General features: G+C 37.4%; 1 protein-coding gene across 2 annotated transcripts; it reads left to right on the forward strand.

Moving 5' to 3' along the window:
- On the forward strand, positions 1 to 7,219 carry LOC108980577 (transcription factor-like protein DPB). Of its 2 annotated transcripts, none has more exons than XM_035684677.1 (10): positions 1 to 268; positions 453 to 713; positions 1,249 to 1,328; positions 2,274 to 2,317; positions 5,037 to 5,099; positions 5,214 to 5,360; positions 5,442 to 5,510; positions 5,931 to 6,029; positions 6,432 to 6,502; positions 6,598 to 7,219. In XM_035684677.1, exons 2-10 carry the CDS (start codon positions 487 to 489, stop codon positions 6,833 to 6,835), a joined length of 1,038 nt encoding a protein of 345 aa, XP_035540570.1. In that variant the 5' UTR covers positions 1 to 268; positions 453 to 486; the 3' UTR covers positions 6,836 to 7,219. The 2 variants fall into 2 exon arrangements, with proteins under 2 accessions (XP_035540570.1, XP_035540571.1); XM_035684678.1 differs by having other exon boundaries at positions 1,252 to 1,328.
- The last annotated feature ends 16,906 nt before the right edge of the window (positions 7,220 to 24,125 follow it).

The raw sequence follows: 24,125 nt of genomic DNA on the forward strand, positions 1-24,125 counted from the left end.
TTGAAGTTGAACCCTGGTGTTTTCTCTACCTCTTCTTCCGAGTTGGCTTCATCTCCTTCAACCTTTGACCTTTGTTCTTTGATAGCCACATTTACCTGCTCCCAATACCCACTACCTCCATCCTTTGCTGAATCCTTCGACGCAAAACCAAAACCCACTCAACAAACCTTCACTTTCTGTCCACACAAACACAAGGGCAGAGAGCCCCCTTTCTGTCTTTTCCTGGTGTCCATCCCTCTTACTTCTTCCAGACCCACTTCCCCTCGAGGTTGGCTCTTTTTTGGGTTTCACTCTGAACCCAACCACACTTCACAATTTCGCTGTTTTTTTCTCATTTAATCACTATATTTCTTAAATGTTGGGTTATGTGGCCAGTTTCTCATCTGGGTTTTCCTCCAAACCAATTATTTCTGCTTTTTCTGGCTAAATTAGTTTTTTTTGTTTAATTTTAGGGAGTAGGAACTATAATTACTGGAAAGAGCCGCCATGGGGACGAGGAACCAGCATTTGAGTCGAGAGGATGAGGAGGAGGATCCACCAGGTCGTGGCGCTGTCTCAATTTCGGGTCAATCGGTGTCCACCAGTCGGAGCATAGGGTCGCCATCGAGCCGGAGCGAGCAGACGATGGCTACACCTGCCAGTGACAGCACTTTGTTTAGACTAAACCATCTCGACATCCAAGGCGATGACGCAGGATCGCAAGGCGCTGTTGCGTGAGTCTAAATTATTTGACTTCAAATTTAATGACCTTTTTAGTTCTTCTGAATTTTAATGTGTGTTGGGGTTCTTTATGCTTGAGGGTCTAAGGTTTTATGTTTTTGATATGTTTGGATCCCAAATGTGTAATTTTTAAAATTCTTAACTTGTTTAGCATTCTTATTGAGAACGTCCACAAAAATCATGTTTTTCTTTAACCACAATTGTGTACATTATTAAGATGGATCATCTATTTGACATCATTTAGACTTGAACGAGCTTGATAATCTTTTAGAAAGCATAATCCAAGTACTTGGGAGGTGTACATGAGAGCCCCATTAAAGTGAGCTTGATAAAGCCAAAAATGTGGATGTGAATTTTTTCAATCTGTAGTTATAATCGATGATTAGTTGCTTGATGTTTCTTCAAAGATTTTGTTTAAATTTTTAATACTTCTTTTGATGAGTAAAAGCTTACTTTTAATTTTTTAAATAATGAAAAAAATGCAGCATCTTTTTTCAACTTTCTTACTGAGTATCAGTTTCTAAACAGTAGCAAGAAGAAAAAGAGAGGGCAACGCGCTGTTGGAGGTGATAAGAGTGGAAGAGGACTCCGCCAATTTAGCATGAAAGGTATCAGATTCATCTTCATATTTCCATTTTCATTGATCTTTTTGTCCTCGATAAATTGTTATAATCTTCTCAAGTTGTGGATTGTAGTTAGGTAAGAATTGCATAACACAGTCAAATACTTAATCTTAAGAGGCTAAATTGCACACTAATGCTTGGTATTCTGGGAGGGAGAAAGAGCGGAGGATAGGATCTGTTCTTAGGGAGATCGGCCTCGTTTGGTTACACAAACCATCTCATCTCATCTAATAATTACAACTTTTCCAAACTCTCACACAAAATACAATAAACAATTCTATTTTTTCAAATTTCAAAGCACAAATAATATTAAAAAATTATATTCTAACAATATTTTATCCAACTTTCAACTCTCATATCATCTCATGTGTGTAACCTAACAAGGCGGAAAAGATGGGGACTTCTTCTCCTGTTGTCTGGATGTTTAGAAGGGAAAGGTGATCTAAATAGTTATCTTATATTGTAGACAATGGTAAATAAAGGATATATATACATATATATATATTCGATTCTGTTCTTTTCTTTCTTTTACCTTTTTTCCCTTCTTCTGCTGTTGGTATTTTGGTGTTTGTGGAAAAATAACAGTTGGAACTTGTCCTTTTGGCCCAAATCCGCCCACTTTTAAGTGAAGAGCAAGATGGGTAAAATAATGCCTTAGGTGGTGTGGAGTTTTCCACTCTAGAAAATGCAGAGAATGAGTAGGATTGGTTCCTTTCCTGCATCCTCTCTGTTCCCTCCAAATATGCCAATCCGACAAGCTGTTAAGTTTATCGTGTGAAAGTATTCTCATTTGCTTGCTATCCCTTGGATGGGCTTTGTTTAAGATGAGTTAGGGGCAAGATTATTTTTTTAGTTCTCTTGATTAAAGAAAGAGTCACTGATGACAAAATCTGACTGATGTTGTGTGTAATTTTCATTGGTATTATTCAGTGTGTGAGAAAGTGGAAAGCAAGGGAAGGACTACTTACAATGAGGTTAGGTGATTTGTTTTAGTCGTTCTATTATTTTTTTTTCTTATCGTGTTTGGTGGAAGTTATAATCTTCATTGTATGAGTGCTTATTTGTATTAACAAACTATTTATGTATTTTATCCAAATGCTACTATGCTTGGAAGCAATTAAATGATTGAGCCGGTGATACCCCATTTTGATAAGTGATAGGTATTTAGATAAGTGGTAAGGGTAGGTAGTGTATGGGATCTCACATTGCTTGGAAATGGTTAACCCCTAGGAGTTGGCTCAAGTGGTAAAGGCCTTGGGCTTGGGGATATGCTCCTCCCAAGTCTAAGTTTCAAACCCCCTTTGGTGCATACAATCTCTAGGGGCCATCAGACTCGGGGATTTTACCCTTGAATTATCCGAGTTGCACCTGCGGGAAATTTTTTGCCGAGGGCCTGTGCACTCTTGGGATTAGTTGGAACACTATTCCCAGACACCCAATGCTGAGATTAAAAAAACTTTGCTCGGAAATGAGAAGTTCTTGCTCTTTATAAAGTTTCCATTGTGGCTCCAATTGTATCATTGATTAGTCATTTTGAAATACAAACCATATGACTTGGGCCTTCAATTGGGGTGTTATAAATGGTATTGTAGCCTATTCCAACTAGAAATGTGAGACTTGAGCAGTGTCACCTACAAAAGGTTGGCCCTACGAGGACGTCGAGAATATAAGTGAGGAGATTGTGATACCACATTGTTTGGGAATGAGAAGTTTTTGCACTTTATGATGTTCCATTGGAGCGTTACAGAGCCTGTTCATGTTGATGCACACCTGCTAAAGATGGAATTCTTTGGTAATTGGCAATCCTTTTATGTCACATCGGAAAAATAAGGAAATATCTATCCTGTGTCAGAAGACTTCATCAAGTTCTGATTGTCCCGGTTCCTGATGGAGGCTAATTTAAGCTTGGAATTATGAATTGAAATAGTCCTACTGTTCTACTGTTGTATTTGGTCCTACTGTTCTATTTGTTGTGTGGAGCTGGGAACTCTGGTTTTTGTCGGTGACTCACTTGTTAGTTCTTTCCTGCTATGTTGTATGTTTACTTTTTAAGGCAGTCTTCATTCCTTAACCTGTCAGTTGTAGTGGTAAAAGTACCATTTTGAGGGGTGTTTTAAAGCTCTCTGATTTAAACTCCGATAATCATAAGAAGCATTGTTCTGAAAAATAATGACTGCATACTATTACATGGTACTTTATTCACTGTCAGTAAATAGCCCACAATATAGGAAAGGGAAGCCATCTATAACAAGTTTAGAAATGTTGTTGCTGTTGTACCCAAAATTGTACCAGCCAGGTTATTTATGGCTGAAAGTCACTTTCTTTTTTGGCTGTGCATGGAAATGATTCAAATTCCACTTCCAAGGGTGAATAGATGAGGGAGTTTGGGTGTTTGAGTGCGTGAAAAATTTTCCTTATTCACAAAGACGTGATGGGCTAGTTGAATGTTGAAGCCTTCAGTACATCCTTGCAACTTTCTTTTTCCCCGTGATAATGCGCATAGACTTTGTAATTCCATATACTTTGATAACTATACTGTCCCAATATTAATAATGCATATGGACATCGTCTTCTTGAGGAGTAGTGTATTTCACATTTCATTTTCGCGCATTTAACTTCTATAGCATCAATGAAATCCCACAATGACTACTAAATTCTGATTGTACCTGTATAAGAATTTTGAGTGCTTGCAAGCCTTAAAATCGTGCATTTAATTTATGTGAACTTTCTGAAATTAAAATAAGATTCTCTTGCTCTCTCTCTCTCTCTCAATCTATCTCTATCGTATGCGTACACCCAGCAACTGGGGTGAACACTCCGCTGCCTTCAAATCTTCTCGCTCTTTTGTTTTGGACCTTTGGTTTGTGAAATTAGATCTTTGAAGCATACACATTGGAAATGCATTTGGCAATTCAATAATGAGGATTTTGTTTTTACTCCTTTCATTTACATTAATGTAATGCAATTGTCACTTAACCTTCTGCATAATGCTTACAATAGATCCTGAGTTAATGGCATTCAAGTTTGGGAAACAATGCTTAATGAAGCCAGATTGCTTTCTTTTTCTCACCTTCACAAACTGTCACAATTATTTTTCAGTTTAGCCTTTTAATTGGCAGGTGTCTGTGGTTGTTATTAAGAAACATTCTAAGTTGAGTAATCATTGATTTTCTAAAAGTCTTCAATTTTTCATTTTTATAAGTGAGAATATGTGAATTTGAAAATTAATTGTTTGGATGAGTTATTAACTACCAGGTTTTTATCTTGGGGTTGAGCATATTAATGTGCACCATGGCATCTTTCTTTTCACCTCTCCAGAAGGTGTCACTCTTCTATATGTCCCATGTACTTGGACTATGCCTATTATCATCAATAAAATTTTTATTTACTGATCGAAAAAAAGAAAGCTGTATTTCATTGCCAAGCAAAATTGTGGATGATCCAAATTTTTAGATCATTGGAATTTTCTTGAAATACCCATGAAGAGCATTCATTCGAAGTTTTTATACTCCCCATCTAGAAAGCCAGTTCTCCAGTCCACATTTAGTGAATTTTCATTATTACCTTCACATATATGCAATGGTTGTAATTCTCTTTACCATTTATCGACCACTAATCATGGAATCCATAAATCAGTTTTTTTTTTTTTATAAGAATCCATAAATCATTCTAAGATTGTAAAGTAATACCCAGGTAGCAGATGAACTTGTGGCAGAGTTTGCTGATCCTGGCAATAGTGTCACATCCCCAGATCAGGTTTGCTATTTTTTATCCATGCATATGTTTTCCATCTGTCCAATTGTACAAGGGTAAAAGTACAACTTAAGGATGCAACTTTTTTTTTTTGTAATTTGAACTTATATTTGACAGCAACAATATGATGAGAAAAACATTCGAAGAAGGGTGTATGATGCCCTGAATGTTCTCATGGCGATGGATATAATTTCTAAGGATAAAAAAGAGATACAATGGAAAGGTCTGCCTCGTACTAGCCTGAACGACATTGAAGAATTGAAGGTCTGACTGCAGTTTTTTTTTTCCTAATCACTATCCTAGATTCAATATGAGCTTACAACTCCTTAAATTTAATGGATGCAGACAGAGCGTCTGGGACTCAGGAACAGAATTGAAAAGAAAGCCGCATATTTGCAAGAACTGGAGGAACAAGTATGACTATCTGTTTATTCTCTATCAGTTATGCATATCATTACTTGGGCTTGAATTTGTTCATACCACATGCTTCAGTGAAAAGTTTTTTTTCTTATGGGCGGGGGCTAAAAATTTTCTTCTTTAAGTCATTGTTCTTATGGGCGGGGGCCATAGTTTGTACGGACCAAGTGTCCATGACCTTCTAGTTTCGATTGTAACCTCTAGCTAAGTGCTTCTCATGTATACTACCTGTGTATCTGGGCTTTTCCTATTTCTATGAATAAAATTTCTTGATTGGCTATAAAAAAAAAGTTTTTTTTCTTCTATCCTCTTTAGTTAACTTTGTTTAGTTCAGTAAAGTAACCAAAAAAAAGGGTAAGAACATGATAACAGCTACTTATTATGTCTGCTCGCTGGTTCTTATCTCCTTCCATCAAGTTCATAGGTCTTCAGAACCTGATACAGCGAAATGAGCAATTGTACAGCTCTGGGAATGCTCCAAGTGGAGGTGTGGCTTTACCTTTTATTCTTGTTCAGGTATACTTCTTCTCACCATTTACCTTGTACATAATTATCTCCATTCTGTGAAGTGATTAGAAAGTTGCTACTGTTTATTTATTTATTTATTTATTATTTATTTATTTATTTATTTTTAAATTTTGCTATGAATGCCTTCCCCAAATCTGTATAAGAAATCCTACTAAAGGTTTAGGAGTAGTTGGGCCAATTACTTCTTGCTCAAACCAATTACCTTCACACAGACACCTTCTCCATGCTTTTTAAGGATTTAGTTGTTATTCTTGAACAAATAGATTCGTTGCATGTATCATGAGTTGCAGTGTATTGTAAAATTGTTGACATTTATCTTTCCTGTCTTAGATATTCCAGTTACTTTCTCATGCCTTATTTATTTATTTTCCTGATATTTGAGAACTGTAGACACGACCTCATGCAACCGTCGAGGTTGAAATATCAGAGGATATGCAGCTGGTGCATTTTGACTTCAACAGGTAATGAGCCATCTGAGCATGCAATATTTCTTGCAATTTCAGCTCCCACTGACAATTAATGGTTACTAACTATTTCATTTTGTTTGGTCTTACAGCACCCCATTTGAGCTCCACGATGACAACTACGTTCTAAAGGCAATGAAATTTTGTGAAAGACCACAGGTTGATGATATGGTGCACAATTTCTCTGCAGATGGAGGCGAAGGTTCTAGCATGTCGGGTGTGCATCAAACACAGATTCCTCTTCCTTCAGCGTCAAACACTACGGTTAGGCCTCCCGCTTCGCCACCTCTTCCTGGAATACTAAAAGCACGGGTGAAGCATGAGCATTAGTCGGTAAGATCAAGTTGAACATCCTATCGTGAAAAATGCACTTTGCATGTCTATATTTTGCAAAGAAGTTCGCCAGAAGTGCATAGGCCCCTAATGAATATGCTCATCTCATTAGATTGCCAATGTTCTGGAAATATCTATTGCAAGCAGATGGGTCAACCTCTGGTCAAATCCTTTGCTTATATAATCTGTTATTGTAATTGTTTATCCTATTCTTTCGTTGCTTTTTAGCCTCCAATGTAGTAGAAATGGGAGTGTTAGACTGTAGAGGATTATCCAGCTCCATAGAAGTCATAATATCAGTTCAACAATTAGAGTTCCTGTATTTCGTATTGTATTTATGTCTTATCTTCAATGATGCTATTGCAATACCTTTATTTTCAATTGTCAACGGGGAAAGCTGAAGAGAGACGATGATCTATAGAAAGCCACCATTTCAGCTATAGCCTCCCACCTAATTAGGATGAGGGCATTAGAACATTTGTTTGTAATTGACATTTGGCTGGATGAATATATACTTATTTTACTTATAAAAAAATATATATATATATATATACCTCATGCTTGGAGTTAGGGTTGGTCAGGCATAAGCAACCTGGCGGCATGCCCCTCGAGTCAGTCTGTTGACAAGAGCTCCATAATGGTATCAGAGCCTTAATAGACTGCCGATCCTCTCACTCTCCCAGTTGGGTACGGAGGGGCTCTCCTGCGGCAGGTGCGTGCCTGTTAAATGCTAGGGCGCGTATGCTTTGGTAGGTACGGGTGTGGGCCATGACGGGGAAAGCCGTCCCTCATGCTTGGAGTTAGGGTTGGTCAGGCATAAGCAACCTGGCGGCATGCCCCTCGAGTCAGTCTGTTGACAAGAGCTCCATAATGGTATCAGAGCCATTCTGGTATCTAATTGTTGCACATTATTCTTCTTTTTTCTATCTTGTTTTGATCATCTTCTACCGGGTGCGGGAGTTTCTGCACTAGGTGGTTCAGTGTCGAGTCTAAGTTGCACCAAGCACCTTTGTAAGTCCCATTTCCAGCCGGGGTAGGCGTCCAGGGCATACTGGGTGGAACGTGTAACCAGCCAAGATAAAGTTCGCAGCCTCTTTGAGATGCAACATTCCCTGTAGATTAGGATCAAAACCTGTTAGGATGAGGAGGAGTAATTCCTCAATTAGTTCCAGGACGACTTTGCCTCCTGATATTGTGAATGAAGAAGATTGCTCTTACGGAGAAGAGCTATCTCTTGATCTAGGGTCATGGAAGATCCCAGATATTAAACCATCTTCAATTTATAAAACCACTTGGTTAAAAAATACTTTTTTACATACTTTGAATGTTCGAACAGTCGAACAAACCTATAGTATATATAAATCCCATGAAAAATGCTATCTCCTTGACAGCAAGGATATTGAAAAATACAGAAATGAGAGATTTAAATATATTCACATAGGTTCTGTGTAAATTGCTGCTAAACCTTTAACAAGGTTAGGCATCAATGCTTCTGTTCTTTTTTGTTTAAGAGATGGCAGATTCCTCGGTTTCGAGGATAGCATTTTCGGAATGGTCCAGTCTTCTCTTTCTGAAGGACCAGTCCATTTTGATTGTTTTCCAAATATTACTTTGTCTTTAAATGACAAACATATTTTAAAATGTTTGATTTTAAATGTTTTAACTTCTGGATATCACATGATTGAAGGAAGTAAACCCCTTGCTTTGATTTTCAGGATTTATTATCGTCTTTTAAAAACGAATCTAGATCCAAAAGCCATTGCAAAACCTTCTGGAAAGCATACTCTTCTGATCCAGAGTAGCTCTTCAGATGTGAATATTAAAATTCCAAAAAGGATTTATTGGGATGAGATTTCTCTTCCTAATGAATGGATTTTGGAACAAGAAATGCCTATGCCTCCAAAAAATATTGCTACGAATGCTGATGTTGACATCATCCAGCAATATGTCAATGGAGATGTTAAAATTTCCTTTGATAAATCTGAAACCTCCAGTAGTAGAAGAAGAAATTCTTTTGCTGGTTCCAGATCTAGTTTTGTTGGTCCTGTTCAGAACAATCCAAGAAAGGATATTAATCTCCAACAATTTCTTGAGGATTCTGTAAGAACAGCCCAACCTGTTGTTAAACCTGCTTTAAAAATGAAAGGAATTTCTACTTCCTCTCAAGTTACTTCTGCTTTTTATTCTGCAAAAGGAGAAACTGGTTCTTCACAAAACCAGAACATAAATGAAGAAGCAGACAAAGAAGATACGTCTTCTATGTCTCCAACTGCTTCAGATATGCAAGTTCCAGTTACACCTGTTTTCCCACCTGTTCATCACAGTTTAAATGTTTTGAGCAAACCTTTTGAAATTGATTTACCCGTTTTATTAAAAGATTTTGCTTCTTCTGAAAACAAACGAAGGCGAAAAGCCTATGTTGCAAAATTTTCAGATTTAGAAAAACGTGTCAAACGCAAATGGAAGGAAGAAATGAATAGGCTCCAGCAGCATATTTCTCTTCTAGATTTTGCAGAAAATACTTATGTTTCAAAAAACACGTTGAATGTTGTTAAAAATGAATTTGTCAAAGAAGAAGGAAGGACTGTGATCCAATCCAGTCATCCTCCTTTGGAGACTGTTGTTATTCCTTTTAAAGGATCGGAAGTAATTGCTTCACCCTTCAAACTGTCTGATACTGCTGTTTCAAAAGATCCAGAAAAAGACAAGATTCTGAAAGAAGCAAAAAAGATTATTTCCCAAAACAATTTTGCGAATCTTGCTCTTCGAAAGATCGGAGATCAGTTAGATCGGATTGAAGAAAAGGTTGAGAAACCTGTTTTTACTTCTCCTCCTGTTTTTAAAAATGATTATCCTTTGGTCTTCTCTAAAGATCAGCCAAAGAAAAAGATTGAAAAACCTTTGATTAGTTTACCCGAAGATAGGCCAAAAATCGATTTTAAAAATCCTCAGGTCAAAACTTTGGATAAAATTGATCAACTACTTGCTGATCTAAAGAAAGAACAACCTTCTACTAGTACTCTTAACAGTAATGGTGATGGACTTGTTCTTGAAGAAACTTCAGAAGAATCTTCTTGCGAAGAGTCCTCTGAAGACAAGGATATTGATTCAATTGAAAAGAATTTTCAAAACCTGGAAATTGCCAGATTCTCTTCAAAAGGACCCAAGCCAATGAGTCTGACGAAGAATTGGTACTCCAGGCCTACACCCCCTGATTTACAGTTTGAAGAAAAAGTTTTTCAAAACCAATCTTCTTACTCTGCTGACAAAGTTTACGAATGGAATATTGATGGATTCTCTGAACAAGAAATCATCAATACCATGAGTAAGATGTCAATGGTTGCTAATGCTTATATCAACAATAACATTAGACAATCAGATATTGTTATAATTTTAACACAAGGTTTTACCGGTGTTTTAAGGAATTGGTGGGATAAGTATCTTACCAATGACGCTAGGGAAGCCATCCAACATGCAGTAAAATGCAATAAGGAAGGTTTACCTATTTTTGATGAAACTATTGGGATGGCTCAGCCTGATAGTATCAACACTTTGATTTTTACTATTTTAAAACATTTTATTGAAACGCCGTCTAATATAACCAGTCGTATGAGCGACCAGTTGAATAATCTCAGATGTCATCAGATGTCAGATTATAGATGGTATCAAGATGTTTTTATTTCTCGAGTAATGCTTCGGGACGACAGTCAAAAGCCTTACTGGAAGGAGAAATTTATTGATGGATTACCTCGTCTATTTGCTTATAAAGTCAAGGAAGAACTTACTGGTGCTGATGGATTACTTAACTATGAGGATTACACTTATGGTGATATCTTCAGTATTGTTAAGAAACTTGGCATTAGTATGTGTTATGATCAAAGAATGCTTCGTGAACAGATGAGAAATAGTAAGAAGGCCAAATACGAAATGGGCACTTTTTGTGAACAATTCGGTCTTCCTAGTATTGCTTCATCTAAAAGAAAGCACAAAATTGCTAAACCTCATGGTGGTTTCAGGAGAAAACCCCGTGATGAATTTTATAAGAAAACTTATAAAAAACCATTTTCCAAACCATTTTCTAAGAAAAGGAATTTCAAAAATTCCAAAGATGATACTTCTGGAAAATGTTACTTATGTGGCAAGACTGGATATTTTGCAAATAAATGTCCCAAGAAGGCCAAAACTTTTAAAAAGAAGCTTAGCCAGATGGATATTAATCTCAATGATAAAGAAGAATTGTTTCGACTCCTAGAAACAGATTCGTCCTCATCATCGGAGATTCTTGAGTATAGCTCTAGTGATTCAGAATATCACTCTGAAGCTACAACTCCTGATCCCTCTGACTTGAAGCTAGGTTGCAATTGTAATTCTACTTGTTGTAAGCCTCCTAGTAAGACAATCAATGTCTTAACAAAGGATGAAGAAAATGAGAATCTTTTGCTAACCTTAATTTCTCAAGTTACTAACCCTGAGCTTAAGGAAGAATACCTCCTAAAGCCAAAGAAAGTAGTGGTCCGAAAGGATACAAAACCTTCTAATCAAAGGGTTAATTTTCAAGAAACCTTGGATAGATTTTCAAAGAAAAAACTCAAGGATATTTCTGTTTCTGATTTACAATTTGAAATAAATTCTGTCAAAAAAGAAATTCTAGATCTCAGATCTGAAATAAACAACCTCAAGTCTGAGAATGAAGTTTTAAGACAAGAATTTTTATTAATCAAGATTGACAAACAACTTGATCAAGATATTTCTTCTGATAATGAGCAGACCGAGGCTGGTTCTAGTCAACAGGATTTACCTGCCGACAACCAGATTTGTTTAATTCGTCATACCATTCCTCCTAAATGATTTTCCCGAGTTAATATTATTGTTGCTCATGATTTTCAATTCTCTGTTGTTGCTATGATTGATTCCGGATCAGACTTGAATTGCATTCAAGAAGGACTCATTCCTAGCAAATATTTTGAAAAATCAACTGAAAGATTATTCTCGACAAATGGTTCAAAGATGACCATTAATTATGAGCCCAATAATGCTCATGTTTGCCAGGATAATATTTGTTTTAGGATTCCCTCTGTTTTAGTCAAAAACATGTCTGACAAAGTGATTTTGGGAATCCCTTTTATCTCTTCTTTATATCCTTTCATGACTGAGAAAGACGGTATCACTACCGACCATTTTGGTCAGAAAGTAAAATTTCATTTTGCTTCTCGTTTTGAGATTGATTCGGATAAAAGCAAGAAATCTTTGTTTTTAGCAAAACAAAAACATCTGAATTTCCTCCAACAGGAAATCAAATACAAAAAGATTTCTGAACAATTATCTAATTCCATTTTGATTTCAAAAATTGATGCTTTTAACAAACGTTTAATAACAGATGTTTGTTCTGATTTACCCAATGCTTTTTGGTATAGGAAGAAATACATAGTTTCTCTCCCATACGTTAAAGGATTTAATGAAGCCAATATTCCAACAAAAGCCAATTCTATTTAGATGAATAGCAAAACGCTGAAATATTGTCAAAAGGAGATTAAAGATCTTCAGAATAAAGGCATTATCAGGAATAGCAAGTCACCCTGGTCTTGTCCAGCTTTTTATGTTCAGAAAAATGCAGAACTAGAACGTGGTACCCCTCGTCTAGTTATCAATTACAAACTATTGAACAAAGTCTTAGAATGGATTAGATACCCTATTCCCAATAAGTAAGACTTAATTCATAGGTTGAGTGATGCTGTAGTCTTTTCCAAGTTTGACCTTAAGTCCGGTTTTTGGCAAATCCAAATAGCTGAGTCAGATAGGTATAAGACTGCTTTTGTTACCCCTTTTGGTCATTTCGAGTGGAACGTCATGCCTTTCGACCTTAAAAACGCTCCCAGTGAATTCCAAAACATCATGAACGATATTTTCAATTCGTTCTCTACTTTCACCATCGTTTATATCGACGATGTTCTTGTTTTTTCCAAATCTATTGATGAACATTGGAAACATTTGCAAACGTTTCTTGACATCATTAGATTCAATGGTCTTGTTGTTTCGGCAACAAAAATTAAATTGTTTCAAACCAAGATTAGATTCCTTGGTTATGACATCTCTGAAGGCAAAATCAGGCCAATCCAAAGAGCCATTGAATTTGCTAACAAATTTCCTGATGTCATTCTTAATAAAAAACAATTGCAGAGGTTCTTAGGATCTCTCAATTATGTTGCTGATTTCTACAAGGATATGAGGAAACAATGTCGTCCTTTGTTTAAACGACTTCTTTCCAATCTTCCTCCTTGGACAGAAATCCATACAAATTTAGTAAGGAAAATTAAGGCACATGTCAAAACTCTTCCGTGCCTTGGTATCCTTACTTCTGATTCTTTCAAAATCGTGCAGACTGATGCCTCAGACATTAGTTATGGTGGCATTCTGAAACAATGTGTTTCACCAGGTTCATCCGAACAAATTGTTCGTTTCCATTCTGGAACCTGGAACCCTGCACAAGAAAAATATAGTACTATTAAAAAAGAAATTTTGGCTATAGTACTATGTATATCTAAATTTCAATCTGACCTTTTAAATCAAAAGTTTTTGGTCAGAATTGACTGCATGTCTGCAAAATTTGTTTTAGAAAAAGATGTTAAAAACATTGCATCAAAACATATTTTTGCACGATGGCAAGCTATTTTAAGTGTTTTTGATTTTGATATTGAATACATCAAAGGCACAAACAATTCAATCCCTGACTTCCTCACCCGTGAATTTTTGCAAAAACCCCACCATGGCCAGCAAAAAGAATACACGAGAGAGAGAGAAAAAGGTGAATCCACCACCACCAATGCCCAGTATAAACCTCATCAAGAGTGAGGCTGGATCTGCTACTACTAGTGCTGTTTCTATAGCACTAGATATTGCTAACAGGTTTCAGCCACTTGGCAAGCCTGTTCAACCCCAGACTTTCTCGTCTGAGGTAACTACTACTTTTGACCCATATGCGAAAGCAATTGAGTCAAAATCCATACCTATTACTCCTCAATTTTTCCTCCCCAAAGGAAAAGCTGAGTATTTGAAAAAGAATTTTGTTTCTTATCTGTTTCATATCGAGCCCAATAGCACGATATATACAGATGCTTTCAAAATCTCTTCTTCTTACTTTCCTCCTCTTTTTCACTGGATTCCTGAAGATTTCTAAAAAAATCTCCAGTTTTATTCCAGTATTTTAATTCAAACAAATTCCTTGGTCATCAAACCTATTCCTGACAAGGTTGATGCCAACAAATTGATTTACCACAGTGCCTATATCCATCAAGTCATCACTCAAGCAGAATGGGGATCTTCCCCATCTTCTACTAAACGACTTGACTTAATGGACACTGCTTTCTCTTATTTTGACTATATTGATGCTTGGAAGCGCTTCATGTTCTTCCAAACCCCTACTATGGACCACTCCTGGTTCTTTTGTTTTGATAAAAAATTCAAAGGACATCTCCCTCTTTGGTTCATTCAATGGTGGAATCAATTTGGTTTAGTCCCTGAAATTCTTCCTGATGAGCTCTTAAAAGCTTATCAACATTTTTCTACTAAGGTTGGCCCAACCCTGGACCAACATTCAAGAAAATTTCACCATACTCTGCTGTTCTGTAAGAAGTATCACGTCCCGTGGATCTTCAAATGGAACTATGAAAGAAGTGGTGATGTAATGACCCGAGTTTATTTCACAAAATGGTGGGATAAATTCGCCCATAATCAAAAAATTGTTGATTTACTGATCAAAGATTTTTCCAGTCTGCTCCAAACCTGCAGAATACTAAGGAATTTCCAAAGATCATGGCTGGACCATCCAAAGGACCTGAATATCCACTACTACTTCAGGCCCCTACTTCTCCAACAAAAACCGGGGGAGTAAAGGACAAGGACAAAGACAGTTCATCCAGCAAATCCTCTAAGTCCAAGAAGAAAACAGATTTACTCTTCAACAGACTGACTCGAGGGGCATGCCGCCAGGTTGCTTATGCCTGACCAACCCTAACTCCAAGCATGAGGGACGGCTTTCCCCGTCATGGCCCACACCCGTACCTACCAAAGCATACGCGCCCTAGCATTTAACAGGCACGCACCTGCCGCAGGAGAGCCCCTCCGTACCCAACTGGGAGAGTGAGAGGATCGGCAGTCTATTAAGGCTCTGATACCAAGACAGCGGAATGGAGAGAAGAGGGACTGAAGAAGAAGAGAAAGAAGGAGAATATGGAAGAATATAGCAAAGCAGATAAATATGCACAATTAAAGGCAGGCGGTAAAACCGACCATATGCATGGATGCGATGCAAAATAAAGAAATTAAAACAGATAGTATTAAATAAAACATATTCATAAACTTTAACAAAAATTACAAAGTTTATGGCACAAGGTAGAGCAGAATTTGCTCTTGGGTAGTAAGGGCAATAGGCAGAGAGTATTAGATAGCTTACAATATGGTTTTCGCTAAAATTGTCTCTGCCTTGAAATGAAAATGAGGTTCTCCTTTTATAGATGAAGGAGTTCCTGTTACAATAGAGATCCGTGATTAACAGCTGTCCTTTACTGTTGAAGCACGGGTAAAAGAAAAGTAAATCCGTGAGTGAACAGCGTTAGTACTGTTTTGCCACGGGTGTCATCATTGTGTCTGGCGGCTGGTGCTCCTTTCGGCACAAAACGACAAAGCTTAAAGTAGACTGATGGATCTGGTCTTCTTTGAGCTCAAGTAGTAGTTTGACAGAAGAAATCCTTCTGCCAGGTAGCAAGTAGTCAATTATTCTTCGTCTGTGTCTATTCCGATAAGTCCGGAATTTCTGAAGAAATTGCTGTATGAAGCCTCGGATGCAGTGTCTGAATTATCTTCAGATTTGCCTTGAGACTTTGATAATGATTCTTTTAAAATGTTGATTAAATCCTTTTTATTAAGTCTGTCGAAGAGTAAATCTGTTTTCTTCTTGGACTTAGAGGATTTGCTGGATGAACTGTCTTTGTCCTTGTCCTTTACTCCCCGGGTTTTTGTTGGAGAAGTAGGGGCCTGAAGTAGTAGTGGATATTCAGGTCCTTTGGATGGTCCAGCCATGATCTTTGAAAATTCCTTAGTATTCTGCAGGTTTGGAGCAGACTGGGGAAAATCTTTGATCAGTAAATCAATAATTTTTTGATTATGGGCGAATTTATCCCACCATTTTGTGAAATAAACTCGTGTCATTACATCACCACTTCTTTCATAGTTCCATTTGAAGATCCACGGGACGTGATACTTCTTACAGAACAGCAGAGTATGGTGAAATTTTCTTGAATGTTGGTCCAGGGTTGGGCCAACCTTAGTAGAAAAATGTTGATAAGCTTTTAAGAGCTCATCAGGAAGAATTTCAGGGACTAAACCAAATTGATTCCACCATTGAATGAACCAAAGAGGGAGATGTCCTTTGAATTTTTTATCAAAACAAAAGAACCAGGAGTGGTCCATAGTAGGGGTTTGGAAGAACATGAAGCGCTTCCAAGCATCAATTTAGTCAAAATAAGAGAAAGCAGTGTCTATTAAGTCAAGTCGTTTAGTAGAAGATGGGGAAGATCCCCATTCTGCTTGAGTGATGACTTGATGGATATAGGCACTGTGGTAAATCAATTTGTTGGCATCAACCTTGTCAGGAATAGGTTTGATTAAAAAAATACTTTTTTACATACTTTGAATGTTCGAACAGTCGAACAAACCTATAGTATATCTAAATCCTATGAAAAATGCTATCTCCTTGACAGCAAGGATATTGAAAAATACAGAAATGAGGGATTTAAATATATTCACATAGGTTCAACACGGATCTCTATTGTAACAGGAACTCCTTCATCTATAAAAGGAGAACCTCATTTTCATTTCAAGGCAGAGACAATTTTAGCGAAAACCATATTGTAAGCTATCTAATACTCTCTGCCTATTGCCCTTACTACCCAAGAGCAAATTCTGCTCTACCTTGTGCCATAAACTTTGTAATCTTTGTTAAAGTTTATGAATATGTTTTATTTAATACTATCTGTTTTAATTTCTTTATTTTGCATCGCATCCATGCATATGGTCGGTTTTACCGCCTGCCTTTAATTGTGCATATTTATCTGCTTTGCTATATTCTTCCATATTCTCCTTCTTTCTCTTCTTCTTCAGTCCCTCTTCTCTCCATTCCGCTGTCTTGATATCAGAGCCTTAATAGATTGCCGATCCTCTCACTCTCCCAGTTGGGTACGGAGGGGCTCTCCTGCGGCAGGTGCGTGCCTGTTAAATGCTAGGGCGCGTATGCTTTGGTAGGTACGGGTGTGGGCCATGACGGGGAAAGCCGTCCCTCATGCTTGGAGTTAGGGTTGGTCAGGCATAAGCAACCTGGCGGCATGCCCCTCGAGTCAGTCTGTTGACAAGAGCTCCATAATGCTAAATTAATATCGTTTCTTGGATTGTTCTGAACAGGGCCAACAAAACTAGATCTCATGTTGGATGGATTCCCTAGCATCACTGGTTAGATACTTATCCCACCAGTTCCTTAAAACTCCGGTAAAACCTTGAGTTAAAATAATAACGATATCTGGTTGTCTAATGTTATTGTTGATATAAGCATTAGCAACCATTGACATTTTACTCATGGTATTGATGATTTCTTGTTCAGAGAATCCATCAATATTCCACTCGTAAACTTTGTCAGCAGAGTAAGAAGATTGGTTTTGAAAAACTTTTTCTTCAAACTGTAAATCAGGAGGTGTAGGTCTGGAATACCAATTCTTCGTCAGACTCATTGGTTTGGGTCCTTTTGAAGTAAATCTGGCAATTTCCAGGTTTTGAAAATTCTTTTCAATAAGATCAATATCCTTGTCTTCAGAGGACTCTTCGCAAGAAGATTCTTCTGAGGTTTCTTCTAGAACAAATCCGTCACGATTACTGTTAAGAGTACTGGTAGAAGGATGTTCTTTCTTTAGATCAGCAAGCAGTTGATCAATTTTATCCAAAGTTTTGGCCTGGGGATTTTTAAAATCGATTTTTGGCCTATCTTCGGGTAAGCTAATCAAAGGTTTTTCAATCTTTTTCTTTAGCTGATCTTTAGAAAAGATTAAAGGATAATCATTTTTGAAAATAGGAGGAGAAGTAAAAACAGGCTTTTCAACCTTCTCTTCAATCCGATCCAATTGTTCTCCAATCGTATGAAGAGCAAGATTCGCAAAATTGTTTTGAGAAATAATCTTTTTTGCTTCTTTCAGAATCTTGTCTTTTTCTGGATCTTTCGAAACAATAGTATCAGATAGTTTAAAGGGTGAAGCAATTACTTCCGATCCTTTAAAAGGAATAACAATAGTCTCCAAAGGAGGATGACTGGATTGGATCACAGTCCTTCTTTCTTCTTTGACAAATTCATTTTTAACAACGTTCAACGTGTTTTTTGAAACATAAGTATTTTCTGCAAAATCTAGAAGAGAAATATGCTGTTGGAGCCTATCCATTTCTTCCTTCCATTTGCGTTTGACACGTTGTTTTTCTAAATCTGAAAATTTTGCAACATAGGCTTTTCGCCTTTGTTTGTTTTCAGAAGAAGCAAAATCTTTTAATAAAACGGGTAAATCAATTTCAAAAAGTTTGCTCAAAACATTTAAACTGTGATGAACAGGTGGGAAAACAGGTGCAACTGGAGCTTGCATATCTGAAGCAGTTGGAGACATAGAAGACGTATCTTCTTTGTCTGCTTCTTCATTTATGTTCTGGTTTTGTGAAGAACCAGTTTCTCCTTTTGCAGAATAAAAAGCAGAAGTAACTTGAGAGGAAGTAGAAATTCCTTTCATTTTTAAAGCAGGTTTAACAACAGGTTGGGCTGTTCTTACAGAATCCTCAAGAAATTGTTGGAGATTGATATCCTTTCTTGGATTGTTCTGAACAGGACCAACAAAACTGGATCTGGAACCAGCAAAAGAATTTCTTCTTCTACTACTGGAGGTTTCAGATTTATCAAAGGAAATTTTAACATCTCCATTGACATATTGCTGGATGATGTCAACATCAGCATTCGTAGCAATATTTCTTGGAGGCATAGGCATTTCTTGTTCCAAAATCCATTCATTAGGAAGAGAAATCTCATCCCAATAAATCATTTTTGGAATTTTAATATCCACATCTGAAGAGCTACTCTGGATCAGAAGAGTATGCTTTCCAGAAGGTTTTGCAATGGCTTTTGGATCTAGATTCGTTTTTAAAAGACGATAATAAATCGTGAAAATCAAAGCAAGGGGTTTACTTCCTTCAATCATGTGATATCCAGAAGTTAAAACATTTAAAATCAAACATTTTAAAATATGTTTGTCATTCAAAGACAAAGTAATATTTGGAAAACAATCAAAATGGACTGGTCCTTCAGAAAGAGAAGACTGGACCATTCCGAGAATGCTATCCTCGAAACCGAGGAATCTGCCATCTCTTAAACAAAAAGAACAGAAGCATTTATGCCTAACCTTGTTAAAGGTTTAGCAGCAATTTGCACAGAACCTATGTGAATATATTTAAATCCTTCATTTCTGTATTTTTCAATATCCTTGCTGTCAAGGAGATAGCATTTTTCATGGGATTTAGATATACTATAGGTTTGTTCGACTGTTCGAACATTCAAAGTATGTAAAAAAGTATTTTTTAACCAAGTGGTTTTATAAATTGAAGATGGTTTAATATCTGGGATCTTCCATGACCCTAGATCAGGAGATAGCTCTTCTCCGTAAGAGCAATCTTCTTCATTCACAATATCAGGAGGCAAAGTCGTCCTGGAACTAATTGAAGAATTACTCCTCCTCATCCTAACAGGTTTTGATCCTAATCTACAGGGAAGGTTGCATCTCAAAGAGGCTGCGAACTTTATCTTGGCTGGTTACACGTTCCACTCAGTATGCCCTGGACGCCTACCCCGGCTGGAAATGAGACTTATAAAGGTGCTTGGTGCAACTTAGACTCGACACTGAACCACCTAGTGCAGAAACTCCCGCACCCGGTAGAAGATGATCAAAACAAGATAGAAAAAAGAAGAATAATGTGCAACAATTAGATACCAGAATGGCTCTGATACCAAGACAGCGGAATGCAACTTATATATATATATATATATATATATATAAGTTGCATAAATTAAACATGCATGTTCAGGATGGTTGATTCTTGAAACCAAGAGACTCTCAACGGTGAAAGTTGCAACTTCTTGTTCATGGCCAGGTTGAAATTAGAGGGGCTATAAGATTTTAGATCCGGCCGTTACGTGGCCATTGCAATCAAATCATACTGATTAATGGTTTGTTGCCTGATCTTTACCTTATTCTTGAACCTTATGCATATTAGGGTTTCAATGGAACAAGAGCAATGAAGCTATCTAAAATATCTATCGTGAAGAAGATTATCTTGCTGTAAAAACAAAAGGGCTAGCTATAAATGTGCATTTTATCCTTTCAAATGTGATGGATTCGCAAATGCAAGCTCAGCCCTTTTCCCATGGGCAATGCTAGGCATCTCGTTGGGGGATCCAGTTCATTTTCCTGATTGCCTTTGTGTTTTTGTATTTTAGTTTTTATTTTTTTACTTAATGATTAAGAAATATTGTTTAATAATATTGTGATTTTTTTTAAATATTTAAAAGTGCTAAAAAAATTATGTGAAAAAAAAAACAAAAAATATTTAAAACTTTTTTTTTCCACATCATTTTTTTAACACTTTTAAATATTTAAAAAAAAAATCAAAATATTTACTAAGTCAAAAAAAAAAAAAAACTAAAAAAAATAAAGGATCGGAAAAATGATAGGGATCACTAGTTGCATTCTTTCAGGGAATACTACTATGAGAGTTATCTTAAATATTGCATGGCGCATGAACATGATAAAATTAAGAAACTCCTACATGTAGCTATGACTATCAACGAATTGAAATTAATCCTCTTGGATCCCCTAGCCCTGATGGTTTCCAGCATTCTTCTATCAAAATCACTGGTCAATTGTGGGGAATGTGGTAGCTGTTGTTATTGAACTACTTAATTCAAGAATTAGATTCCATGCCATAAATAAGACATTCATACCCCTCATTCCCAAGAAAAGAACCCATTTGTTAGTCGCTGATTACAGACCAATCAGCCTTTGCAATGTACTCTATAAAATCATTGCAAAGGTCATAGCAAACAAACTTAAATCCATCCTACCTCAACTGATCTCACCCACTCAAAGTGCATTTGTCTTGGGAAGAACGATTTCTGATAATATCATAGTGGTCTATGAATTACTTCTTTCCATGCAAAATAGGCTGAGAAAACAAAAGGAAGGTTTCATGGCCCTTAAACTCGACATGAGTAAGGCATATGATAGGGTTGAATGGAGTTTTCTACAGGTTGTGATGCAAAAAATGGACTTTGACAGTGAATGGATTGACCTCAATATGCAATGTATTGGCACTGTTTCTTATTCCCTACTGTTGAATGGCACAACTCAAGATACCTTTAAACTCTCAAGGGGTATAAGACAAGGAGATCCCCTCTCTCCTTGTCTCTCTATCCTTTGTTCAGAAATGCTAAGCCACTCTTTAAACCAAGCTGAGTAACAGGGGGTCATTTCTAATTTTCTTATAGCTCGAGGCACTTCGACTGTTAATAATCTATTCTTTGCAGATAATAGTCTTGTTTTTTGCAAGGCACAACCCACTAAGTGGAGCAGGCTACATAGCATCCTAAGTGCCTACGAATTAGCCTCTAGTCAGAGACTCAACCTAGAGAAGACTTCCATCTTCTTTAGAAAGAATACCAAGCAGGAAATTCAGCACTCTATCTTGGCCACAACAGGTATTTGAGCTTCAGATCTCTTTGATAAATACCTTGGTTTACCCTCCTTTGTTGGTAGGCATAGATGAAGGGTCTTTAACCCTATCCTGGACAGAATCAAATCTCAGATGGGGAGCTGGAAAACTAACTTGCTTTCACAAGCAGGCAAAGAAATCCTTCTAAAGTCTGTCATACAAGCTTTTCCCACTTATAGTATGGGGATATTCAATATTCCTAAGGGTATTCTCAGAAATATCAACAAACTCATGCAGTCTTTTTGGTGGGGGCAAAGACAACAGAAATCAAAACTGCATTGGATGAGCTGGAAGGGCCTAGGCATGTCAAACAGAAAGGGCCCCTCAGATTTAGGGACTTTGAGGACTTCAATTTAGCCTTACTTGCAAAGCAAGGGTGGAGACTTCTTCAAAACCCTTCTACCTTGGCTGCTTGAGTCTTCCAAGCCAAGTACTACCCTTGCACTGATTTCCCTAATGCAAAAGTCAAAAGTGGTGACTCATTTGTTTGACAAAGTATAACAGTTGCTAGACCTATTTGCTCGAGGGGCTTCTCTGCAAAGTATGGAATGGAGACAGGGTGAGGATCTGGTATGACAAATGGATCCCCACCCCTTTCTCATTCAGAGTGCAATCCCTCCCTAAAATACTTGCTCTTGATGCCACAGTCTCTTCTCTTATTGATCAAGATACTCTCCAATGGAATGCCAACCTGATCCATGCTATATTCAATGATTTTGAGGCTGCATAAATTACCAAACTCCCCATCAGTCCTTACAAAAGTCCTAACCAGCTGGCATGGAGATGTACTGCCAATGGTAAATTCTCAGTGAAGTCTGCATACCATCTCCTAGGGACCTTTAATGCAGACAATTTGGGGCAAGCCTCAATGCCAAAGAGTTCTCCTGTACTGTGGGACAACATTTGGAAGTTAAAGCTCCCTCATTCAGCCAAGATGTTCATGTGGTGAGCAGTAAAAGACATCCTCCCCACTAAGGTCAATTTATACAAGAGAAAGGTGCTCGAATCCTTTGAGTGTCCAATCTGTCTTTTATACCCTGAGATAGTCTCTCATGCACTCTAGTCTTGTAAGGCTGCCCAAGCTGTGTGGAGCTGCAGCTCAAGAAGGCTTCAAAAGTGTTCCATTGCTGAGGCCCATTTCAATGTGATCCTCGATCACCTTTTCTCAACTCTGTCAGTGGAGGACTTATCTGATGCAGCTTATGCAGCAATTAAAACATATATGGCGGAGGAGGAATAAGTGGGTGTTTGAGTCTCAATTCATTCCTCCCCAACAAGTCACCAATTCAGTTGTCTCGAGTATCGCAGACCTTCACTTGTTCAAGGGGACCCAGCAAAAGAAGACCCCTGCTGCTTCCATCCCACCTTAGTGGTGCAAACCTCCCCCCAACAGCTATAAAGTTAATTGGGATGCAGCCATCGACAAAGTCCACTACAGGATAGGTATTGGCGTGGTAATTAGAGATTGGCAGGGATGTGTCATGGCCACTTTGAGGGCCACCCGTGCCTTGTTTCCCGATCCATTGCTGGGTGAAGCAGCAACAGCCTTGAGAGTTGTTACCTTCTGTCTCGAGCTAGGAATGTGCTCCAATATCATCCTATAGGGAGACTCTATGCAGGTAGTTCAGGCTATCAGAAGCAGTGAAGATAGTTGGAGCTCAGTTGGCTTGCTCATTTGTGACACTAAAAAGCTATTAGCACAATTTCAATGCTGGTCTATTGTTCATGTTCCTAGGAGGCTAATGTAGTGGCTCACTGCCTGGCAACAAATGCATTTGATCTCTCTGAGGAGAGCATTCTTGTAGAGGAATATCCTCATTGTATTCACAACCTTCTATGATTGAGTTATGGATTATAAGTAATCTTTTTTTTTTTTTTTAAAAAAAAGAATTAGATTGAAAGAAAAAGAACGCTTAAAAAGGGCCCATTTAGCATTTAGTGCTGCCAAAACACCACATCGATAAAAGAAAAGGAAAAAGCAACATGCTTAACTGATGAACATGCATTGATCATAGATAGAGAAGTAGACTTGAAGCTCTCCGTTTGAAGGGTAGAAAATGAAGAGCTTCTGGAGGCCATGTTTTTTAGGATAAAATGGGTTCTACAGTAGCTGATGAAATGATAGCGATCGTAGAGGATATGTATCGCTGACAAGGTGTTTGACAGAATGTGTGAGAGAAAAGAGATCTTAAGGAAAAGACACAGTTGGTCGGTTTCATGTTCTTGTAACCTAAAACGTCATTAAAATGGCAAAAGAATGATTTTCAATAGTTGGGTTTTCCAATTTTAAATTTTGTTTAGAGTTGATGCATGTATAGAAAATCTACATGAAGAAAAACTCAAAAAACAATGTATATTTGGGAACTTAAGATGTAAATAGAGAACAATTGATCTTAATTATCCCCCGGGGTAAAATGCAAGAGAAACATCTTTTCTTTCTACTACAGGATCA

Source organism: Juglans regia, chromosome 13, assembly GCF_001411555.2.
Source record: "Juglans regia cultivar Chandler chromosome 13, Walnut 2.0, whole genome shotgun sequence".
Lineage (NCBI taxonomy): Eukaryota > Viridiplantae > Streptophyta > Magnoliopsida > Fagales > Juglandaceae > Juglans > Juglans regia.

What these genes read in the sequence shown, in the direction of transcription:
- LOC108980577 (XM_035684677.1), top strand. Translation starts at nt 487, where the DNA reads ATGGGGACGAGGAACCAGCATTTGAGTCGAGAGGATGAGGAGGAGGAT. An exon ending in GAAGGACTACTTACAATGAG is followed by an intron (nt 2,318 to 5,036) that starts GTTAGGTGATTT and finishes AGTAATACCCAG; the next exon opens with GTAGCAGATGAACTTGTGGC. An exon ending in TACCTTTTATTCTTGTTCAG is followed by an intron (nt 6,030 to 6,431) that starts GTATACTTCTTC and finishes TGAGAACTGTAG; the next exon opens with ACACGACCTCATGCAACCGT.